At 35.8% G+C, this 10,714-nt stretch overlaps 1 protein-coding gene and 2 pseudogenes across 1 annotated transcript; all 3 read left to right on the top strand.

Moving 5' to 3' along the window:
- Positions 1 to 734: 734 nt before the first annotated feature.
- LOC120208381 lies at positions 735 to 1,361 on the top strand (annotated as a pseudogene).
- LOC120208368 lies at positions 1,325 to 3,448 on the top strand (annotated as a pseudogene).
- Positions 3,449 to 7,600: 4,152 nt separating this feature from the next.
- On the top strand, positions 7,601 to 8,828 carry LOC120208367 (SUPPRESSOR OF GAMMA RESPONSE 1-like; the record flags this gene model as incomplete). The annotated part of the gene is made up of 4 exons (XM_039207654.1): positions 7,601 to 7,732; positions 7,812 to 7,998; positions 8,069 to 8,562; positions 8,677 to 8,828. Coding segments are annotated over exons 1-4 (965 nt in total), but the record flags the coding sequence as incomplete, so codon positions are not given.
- Positions 8,829 to 10,714: the final 1,886 nt, after the last annotated feature.

The raw sequence follows: 10,714 nt of genomic DNA, 5'->3' as shown, positions 1-10,714 counted from the left end.
GCCGAAAAAGTAATAATGGGAATGTATTAAAATTTATTTAGGAAATGTATAATTATTTAAAATTAATAAAAATAATGCATTAAATACAAAACATATCTACTTTTTTATAATATGAAAAAAAAATTGAGAACCTTTGAAAAAAAAAATTGATTGAAAAAGAATAATTTAGTGCATGTGATTGAATGAGTAAAAATAATTCAAGGACTAAATTAAAAAAGGTTAACAAGTTAAGGTACTTGATATTACTTATTTATTTATTTAGTTGCTAATCGTTAAGTAAAGCTCTTGTTTTTCCACTTAATTTTCTTCCAGAAAATCGACGAAGAAAAATAATGGAGAGCATCAACTTCCAATTACAAAATTAAATTTTGTTTCTTAAAACAAAGTTCTTGGCATTTGTTTTCTGATTCCTTTTCTTTCCTTTCTCTTGCTTGGATCGGATCTTGAACAGTTTCTTTGAGAGAGAGAACACTGAAACAAGGCAAAATCCCCACAAACTATAAAGGAAAGCTGTTTCACGTTTCTAATTTCTCTTCAAGAACAGCTTCCTTTTTGAAGAAAAAAAATTCTGGGTTTTCCATTTCATGGAAATTATCACCGTGTCCTGCATTCTTTTCCCTGTTCTGTGATCGGGTAACCTGGCTCTGGCCTCTTTAAACTTCCTTGTTCTATGATGGGTTCTTTTCTGTTTAATGAAGCTTTTTTTCTTAGTATACAAGTAAATGAAGCTTTTTTTCTTCTGTTTAATGCTTTTTCTTAGTATCTTTGTAATTTTAGTGTTTTCTTTAATTGTCAGATTTGCTGGTGACTATATTTTGTTTGAACTTAAGACTGCAACTTTAAATCTTCATTTCTTGGTTTTGAATAAATTCTTAGCATGTGACTGTCTGTATTCTGTAACTGTTCTTTTTGTATGTTTGGGGCATTTAAGTTGCTAGTTTCTGCAATTAATGGCTTCACCTATATATATGAAGTTAAACTTTGCTGAATTTGACTTTGGTTTGGCATTGATAGGTGTTCTTGAATTGTTAATGGAGTCCCTTGTTATTTCTTCATCAAAGAATCAAACTCCAGGTTCTGATATGGGAAACAATAGCCCTCCTTTGACGTCTGGGATGCCTCGACGGCCTTCTCGGCCTCCATTACCGAAACACTCCGAAACGAAGGGCTTTGTCTACATATCATGGTGTTAGGATCGAACAACATCCAGATGGTTTGATATGTTCTCGAAAGCTTTCATTTAAATCAGCCTGTGACAACATGGTGTGTGAAGAATTGCCTAATATGGCAAAACTCTACTATGGTTCGAGCAAGATGAAATCCGAATCGTGGGAAAGATTTTGACAATGACAAGTGAAGCTTTCTTTAAACATCCCGTTGATGATCCTAAGAGTAGTAGTTCCATTGTTTCATCGGAATATGAAACAACTCTGCATGATTATTATGATTCGAGTAAGGTGAAATCCGAATCGGTGGGGAAGGCTTTGACAGTGGGAAACAAATCTTCCTTCAAACATCCCATTGATGATCGTAAGAGTTCTAATTCCATCGGCTCATTGCAATCTGAAGAAACTATGGCTGGTGAACACTATTATGATTCGAGCAAGGTGAATTCCAATTCAGTGGGAAAGATTCCGAGAATAGGAAGCAAATCTTCCTTCAAACATCTCGCTGATGATCATAAGAGTTCTAATTCCATTGGTTCATTGGAATATGAAAAGCTTGAGCCCGGTGTTATGCATTTGAACAACCTCATTGTACCACAATCAGAACCAAGCATTTGTCTGAGCCGTTCAAGTAGTTACCGCACCGGGTCGCTCTATGCTGAAGCAAAACAAAGTTTCACCAATACAGAAAGTGGTGATGAAAGTGATGAATTGAGTAGGAAGATAAGCATCTATAGAGAGAGCGATGCCAGTTATGTTAGTGATGAAAGCGGCTCGAGTTGTTCGATCAGTACCATTTACAAGCCCCACAAAGCAAATGATATAAGATGGGCTGCAATCCAAGCTTTTAGATCAAGGAAAGGAGACTTGGACTTTAAGCACTTTAGGGTGTTGAGGAGACTGGGATGTGGGGATATAGGGAGTGTTTATCAATCGGTACTGACCGGCACGAACACTTATTTCGCCATGAAAGTCATGGATAAAGCTCTTTTGGCAAGTCAAAAGAAGCTTCTTCGAGCACAAACCGAGAGAGACATTCTCCGGTCTTTGGATCATCCGTTCCTTCCCACCTTGTATACTCATTTCGAGACAGAGAAGCTTTCTTGCTTGGTTATGGAGTTTTGCCCTGGAGGAGACTTGCATGCTCTCAGGCAAAGACAACCTGGAAAGTACTTTCCAGAGCAAGCTGCCAGGTTAGCTCCTCGTTCTCTTACTCGGACTGAGTGTAAGTGTACGATATAGCACTGCTACGAAATGCCATTGATATTCTTATTTTGTTCTGCAGATTTTACGCTGCCGAAGTTCTCCTCGCTTTGGAGTATCTGCACATGCTTGGGATCATTTACAGAGACCTTAAACCTGAGAATGTTTTGGTCCGAGAAGATGGACACCTAATGCTTTCGGATTTCGATCTCTCTCTTAGGTGTACCGTCTCGCCGACACTGATTAAATCATCAAACTCGACCCTGGAATCGAAAACTCCATCATTCTGTACTCAGCCTGCATGTTTGCAGCCAACATGCGTAATGCAGCCAGATTGTATCCAGCCTGCATGTTACGGACCGCCTTTCTTTTCGATCAAGCCTAAGAAAGAAAAGAAGAGCAAAATGAAGAACGAATCGAATCATCAAGTGAGTGTTCTCCCTGAGCTTCTTGCAGAACCTACCGATGCTCGATCGATGTCCTTTGTTGGCACTCACGAGTACTTGGCACCCGAGATCATTAAAGGTGAAGGCCATGGAAGCGCTGTCGATTGGTGGACATTGGGGATTTTTCTATACGAACTCTTGTTCGGAAAAACCCCGTTCAAGGGGGCCGAAAACCGGACGACACTCTTTAACATAATCGGCCGGCCATTGAAATTTCCAGATCACCCCAATGTGAGCTTCGCAGCGAGGGACTTAATCCGAGGCTTACTCGTAAAGGAACCACAGCATCGGCTTGCATACAGGCGTGGGGCTACGGAAATTAAACAACATCCGTTCTTTCAGAGTGTCAATTGGGCACTCATTCGATGCGCGAATCCGCGGAGGTGCCGATGCTGTCGATGAGGGACTCGTTCGCCAGGACCGACATGGCAAAAGTTTCCATGAACAACATGGTTCCAGGTTTAGATTTTCAGCCTTCTGGTAATATTTGGAGATTGATTTCTTTGATTCGCGTGATTATTTCTTTTGTTTTCTTTCTTAGAAACAATGTTGTAAGCATCTCTTTGAAGTTGAAATGCACGAGGAAAACATCATTTGAGACATGCAAATGAATTGAAATGAGGAATTATGCAGCATCTCATGATCTTACTCTTTCTTTTCAAGTATCTATCTGTATCATTTTAGCTGATACAATGAATGCTAGAACACCAGTTCCTTATTTTAGAAGAAGAATAAATCCCCCCCCCCCTCTCTCTCTAATGGGTAAATTACTTAGGTTATCATTGAATTGTATTGTTGTAATATTTTTAAAAATAGAATCTAAATTAAATAACATAAAAATCAAATTTCAATTTGATTTGATTTTCTGATTTACAATTTTCACCATTTTTTAAATTATATTAAAAAACAAACTTTAAGTGTAAACCGGGTGTAAATAAATTTTGACTCATAAAAATAATATTATTAACTTTTAAGATTTTATTTATTTAAGTTTTTCTTATAATAAATTTAATTTTTATTTCAATTATTAATTTTATTTTCTAATTCAATTTAATTCAATATATATATATCATATGAAGAGTAAAACTAGGTCAAACTATAAAATTAATATTTAAATTAAATTAAAATCAAATTAAAAATATAAAATATAAAATCAAATTAAATCGCATAATTCAATTGGAATCATTTTTTTATTATTCTTAATAGTTAATACATTCTTTAGTGCATATGTAACATCCTAATCTGATTCAACCTGAAAGTCAATAGGTTACGATGTCACATGGAACCACATGAGTGATCAACCATTTTTTTAAACATCTATCAAGTGAGCAACATTAATATAAAATATAATACGCTTTTAAAATAATACGTATATAAAATACGGGGAGCTCTCGACATAAGTCTTCAAAATACAGAGTTTACGACTCAAACACATATAAGGGTCTATGACAGTATATGCCCACTAGACACTCGAGACGTACTCTGGAAGTGATCAAGCCTTGAAAGCTATGAATCGACGACGTATTCCTCGAACCGACATCAAGAACCTGTGCACGAAAACACATTCCATACACTGAGATCACAAGCTTAGTTTCACATAAATAACCTTACTATACTATATGCATTCAAAGTATAAGCATGATACAATATGGTCATGAACGATTGCAACACCCAAGCAAACAAGTAAGTATCATGGTGTAGTTTAGGGTCACTTAGCCTTACGGAACTTACACCCTTCTTTACTTACTACAACACTTAAGGAAGACCTGGTCATATAACAACAATGCCTCCCTAAACATCAAGTTAAGTTCGTGTCATAAAGTGTCGGTACTTTACCAGGCTAGTTTATTCCTCTAGAGTGCTCAGGACGTGTCCGTGTCACATAACATCGACACATCATCCAACTAGTATTAGAGTGCCTAAGCACTCTATTGGATTTATTTGGATAATCCTTACACGTTTACACTAGCGTCATTAAGTAACTCGAGTGTCCTTGTCGTTTCTTGAGTATCAAACAAAGGCATAAGTCTTATGGAATCTTACATCATTAAAATCTTATGTTATCACACATTTAGTTACGGTTACCACTTTAATTCTTATGAAAGAGTATACCCCTTAAAGGAAACCAACTCCTTTTTTCGAAACAGCTAGCAAAAATGCCCAAGTTTTCACATAGGAATTGATACTCGTTTGGGAGTATCGATACTCACCCTCCTCGATATCAGTACTCCTTCGAGTATCGATACTAAAATCACATTCGGTGTTTTAGAAAATTTCTCAATATAGATACCCCTATGGGGAGTATTGATACTACCCCTTGGTATCGATACCCCATTGAGTATTGGTATCGATACCCCATTGAGTATTGGTACCAAAATAGCACATTGGAATCCAAAATGTAACCTCGAGTATCGATACTCACCCATGAGTATTGATACTACACAAACAATATCGATACTCCCCTGATGAGTATCGATACCACCTCACATTCATTCAAATTTCAGCCTCCCACGAAGAACAATATTGGTACTATTCTGATACCCTCGACCCTGGACCTCTTCTCTCATGAAAATACTCCCAAAACACTCCTAAGGTACCCCTAACGTCCCATTTGGTATTTAAGGCTTATTTAACGTGTAAGGAACATGAAAGGTCGTCACTTAAGCATAAATAACAACAAATCCCGATTTCATGCTTTAAACCCCACCTAAGAGCACACAAAGGCTCAAACACTCAAACATGCATCTAACTAAACATATTGAGCTACAAGCAATAAAGAAAGGTTAGAAATGTGTTACCTTGCTCTTAGGAGTTGTAAAAACAACCCCACCGAAGAGTCTCATTTCCTTTGCCTTGTCCCCTTGAGCTTTTACCCACTTTCCTCACTATAACAAAAAATGCAAATGAGTTATTAACTCTTTTAAAGGCTTATAAATGTTACAAGAGAGGTTCTTAAGGTTTAGAAACGTTTTTTGAGCTTTCCCAAAGTTCTAGAATTCAAAACTCTCCTAAAACCAAACATTGACCACCATGGCCAAACCTCAAGGTTGTTAGCTTAAAATATAGCTCTTGAGAATAATTTCAAAACTTATCTTCTTAATTTCGGATTAGGGATGAACACCAACAAATTCCCACCTTTAGGTTTCTTACTAATCAAAGAGAGAGGAGTAAAGAATGAAGAAGAAAACAAGGAAATAATAATAAAAAATAGATGGAAGAACTTCTTCCTAATTTGTGTATGCTTATCAACCATGACCTCATCATCTATTAAAAGGATTAAGCCTTTTAAAATAATTTAGGGGAAAATTGCACTACTAATCCCTTCATTTGATGCACACTTTAAAAATACTCTTTTTAGATCTTATTGGGCTCAAGTCCAAACCAAAACAATTATACATTGACCCAAAACTCTTAAATGATTTCCCTAGTCCATTTAATCCCATTCAGTTTTCACTCGAAATCACTAACCCGGGAATTGGGCCGTTATAACCTAAATTATAACTCAAAATATGATTTGGTGCTTAAAGAATTTTTGCTAACAATAGGTGCATAATGTTTTCAACATAATACTTAGGTGTCTGAACCGTAACGACCATTAAATTTCGTCGTTATCTGACACGTGTTAAACATATAAAATTTTAAATTTTATTTTATTTAAAAAACTTAATATTAAAATTAAAAAAAATCCTAAATTTTACATCTTCTGTAATCAATCAACCATTGTCGGTCTGTGGCTATCACCGTTGACACCATCAGAACCGTCTCACTGCCGCAACCAACACCTAGACCCCCACCCACCATGAAACTGTGTCGATCGTTGTGAAAAACACCGCGAATGATGATCGGATGTCTATGTTTTTCGTTACTATTTTTAGGCTATTTCAACAGTTACAGCCGTCCGTACGTTACACGACCGTCACCGTTGAGTTCCTCATCCAGCTCTAAACAAAACTTGATTGGTGGTGACCCTTCGCCGTCGGTGGTGGGTGGTGGGTGGGAGGGAAAGTGACGACACGTTTGATTTTTTAAATTTTTTTTCTTTTGAAAAATAATATTTTATTAATAAAAAAATAATATATATATATATATATAATGATGAACACCTAAAAATTTAATATAGAAAAAATTGTAAACACCTAAAAGTATAATGAAAAATATTACACACCAATTATTAATAAAAATAATTTTTAGACACCAAATATATTTTAAAGAGTAATTTAATAACTAAAAAAAATGTATTAAGCCTTGATTTTATTTACTCACCCCTCTTACCGCGTAAGCAACAGGGAGTTTTATTTTCTTTTTATTTTTGGTTAATGAAACTGGAATGGAGATAATGGTGTCCAACCCGACCAACGTTCCCTGTATATTAGCTTGGGATGCAAGTAGAAATTCGTGTTAATTACCAAAAAGACCCATCAAACTAGCCTTCCGAACCTGCCAAGTAATCTCCAGACATCAGGTTCAGCCAACCGAAGCACCTATAAAAGTCATTCCCTTTCCGAACCTCTTAGACCGTCCCAAAGCAACCGTTTCCCGCTCCCTCTCGCCCGAGTTTACTTAGCCTAGCAAAGGCCAAAAGTACACAGAAGAGACAGTTTAAAAGCTTCGTTCACACTCTCTTCTTCTTACTCTGTTTTTCTCTTGTTTCTGTTCATGGCCAGGTAACGCTGATAAATTAACGATCAAAACAATTAATTAAAGAAAATTCTGATTGATTTTACTCATTTCTTTTGACATCCTGATGATTTTTGTTTCTGGGTTTTTCTCGATGGGGATAAATTTATGGAATTTAACAAGAAATATCCCATCATTTGCAGCAGAAGATCAATTGCAAAGACGATAAAGAATGCCATTAGGATCTGTGAGGCAAATCGTGAATGTCCAAACTGTCACCGCCTTATACTTAACAGTGATGTAAGTTTGAAACGTTTAGCTTTACGTACACGGTAATGTATTTCGAAGGCTGAAACTTTTTGTTCCTTTTTATACGTAGCCTTCGCCTCAATGGTCCAACCTTCCAATCGGAGTGAAGTTCGATCCGTCGGACGCTGAGCTTTTAAAGCATTTAGCGGCAAAATGCGGCGTTGGAGGCTCGACAGCACACCCGTTTATCGATGATTTTATCCCTACGCTTGAGGAGGATCAGGGAATTTGCTACACTCATCCTGAGAATCTTCCTGGTAAGAGTTAATGCATTTTAGTATATGCACAAAATTGATTATAATGAGCATTTCATCTTATTTTCTGCAGGTGCAAAGAAAGACGGAAGCAGTATTCACTTCTTTCATCGGACGATCAATGCTTACGGTACCGGTCGACGAAAGCGTCGGAGAATCCAAAGCCAATATAGCATCACCGAGGAGTATCGTTGGCATAAGACCGGAAAGACCAAACCTGTCATAGAGAACGGAGTTCACCGGGGCTGGAAGAAGATCATGGTCCTCTATAAACGTTCGAAGCGAGTTCGTAAACCCGAGAAGTCGAATTGGGTGATGCATCAGTACCATTTAGGGGCTGAAGAAGAAGAGCATGATGGTGAATATGTGGTTTCTAGAATCTCATATCGACATCCAAAACAAACTAAGATGAGCGATGATAGAATAAGCATTGAAGAGCCGGCCGATAACTCGAGAATTCGAGCTTGTACTCCGACGACCCCGAAAACGATTACTACGAATCGATCTTGGCCTGGAGGATTAAGGATGTATGAAGATGACATTGATGAAGACATGCACCAGGTACAGGTAGTTCGCTGTTTATGAATTCATTGATAGCAACATTTGAATTGATGACACTGACCTTTCGTGATTCTTTAGTCCATTCAATCCTAACCAAAGTTCGATTCTGTGGAATCTCAGGCTGCTGCGAATTCGGAAATGAATCGTTCCGATAATTCAGTCCGTGCTCCCGGCACGACGGAGGCGTCGACCGGAAATAACAATACGTGTACCTGCGGAATTTCCGAGCTTGAGGACTTGGAATTTAGTTCTTTGGAAAACATATTTTCCTGGTTAGACCAGTTATGAAGATACTGCATAAGTTCAGTTTCCCCATGACAGAAAATCAAAGTTCTTGAGCTCCATCAATCTCTTTAATGGCTGTAATTCTGTGGATCTTGAAGTTGTTCAAAGTTCATTTCGAGCTCGATGAAGGGTGTAGAAGTTATCGAATTATGCTTGTTTAAAAATATATTTATTGAAAATGTCGATTTTATATTTATTAAGATGGCATTAAGGTTTTCCAGTATTAACTGAACATGAAAATAAAGTTCACTTTAATAACACTAACATAGATAGTTTGATTATTAATTAAACTAAACGGTTGTGATTAGGGATCATGAAAAATAGGTCGATTTTTAGTCTATCCGAATCCAATTTTAGTATAATATTCTTCTATCTATTATTTGACTCGATCTATGTTAAAGAAAATTTCATTTAACCCAATTTTTAAGACAATAACTCACACTTTATACTTTATATATAATTCTCATTTTTATTAGGTAAAATGTGTACCTAATTAAAATTAGTATAGATAGAAGGGTATTATATCAGTTATATCTAAATATATAAAAAAAATGAATTATATTATTGTTGGATAAATTATTTTCAACTTAAATCTGAAATCGACCTGATTTTACTCTTAAAAACCCTACCAAAATCAAAATGTTATACAACAATAAAAACTCGATCATACAGGATCTAGTTGACACCCGTCGAGATCGAGTCAAAATCCATTTATAGTTTTAACTGAATAAAAGCATATACCCTACTTTTTTTATTTAAAACTAATATAGATCGAATATTATAAAATTTTATTTTAAATTTGATTCTTCAGAATTAATCCATTCACAATATTATGATTCATCCATTCACAATATTATGATTCAAACATCTCTGATATACTAATTTTTAGTATTGTATGTAGGGGTGTAAACGAGCCGAGTCGAGCTCGAGTATTGCTGAGCTCGACTCGACTTGAAAACTCGCGAGCTTAAAATTTTTAAGCTCGACTCGAACTCGAAATCCTGAACTGAAGCTTGTGAGCAGCTCAAAATGAAAAAAAAATCTTAAACTTAACAAGATTGAATCCTCGAACTCAAACTCGAGCTTGAACATTAAATACATGAAAGCCTTATTGTATTTTTTTTAAAAAAAAATCAACATATAAATGTTAATATTATTAATAATTTATTTTTTTAAAATAAAATCTTAATATATTATATTTTCGAGCTGCTCACGAGCTTTTCGAGTCGAGTATCAAGTAGCTCGTTTCGACTCATTAAGAATTCGAGTCGAGTCCATTCAATCCGAATATTTATCGAACCTTGACCGAGTCAATCTCGAGTAGATTGCGATCTTAATCGTCTAATTTACAGCCCTAATTGTATGCCCTAATTTTAAAGCAAGTGAGCGCTAGAGAATATATTTCCATTTTTAGTTTTGGACCCTTAGATTTTTTTCCTATTTAGTCCAAACTTAATTTCAAGCGGGGCCGGAAAATAACCAAGAAGAGTGGCACATTTGAATCTAACAAGTGGCAAATATGGAAATCTCCCTATAAATATTCCACGTGTCATAACTAAGACGTAACCAAGACAAAAAAGTACAGAAATCAAAATTATCCATCGATTAGCTTTAATTAATTAATATTTTCATAAAATATTACTCTTATTATTTATTGTTAAATTATAAGCTTGATATATTAATTTTCCTTCTTAGAATTTTTTTTTAATTTAACAAAGAATACCCCATCAGCTTTCTATTATAATATTTACCGAGTAAAATATTTAATTCAAACATCAGTCAAGGGGGGGGGGAGGAGGGGGGAAGAAATAACTTTTGATCGAACTAATTGGTCGATTGAAGTGAAAGATCTAAGCTTCAAATTGGAAGTAAT

The sequence above is a fragment of the Hibiscus syriacus genome, unplaced genomic scaffold (assembly GCF_006381635.1).
Source record: "Hibiscus syriacus cultivar Baekdansim isolate YM2019G1 unplaced genomic scaffold, ASM638163v2 tig00016563_pilon, whole genome shotgun sequence".
Taxonomy (NCBI): domain Eukaryota; kingdom Viridiplantae; phylum Streptophyta; class Magnoliopsida; order Malvales; family Malvaceae; genus Hibiscus; species Hibiscus syriacus.
This window is presented reverse-complemented; position numbering and strand designations above follow the sequence as displayed.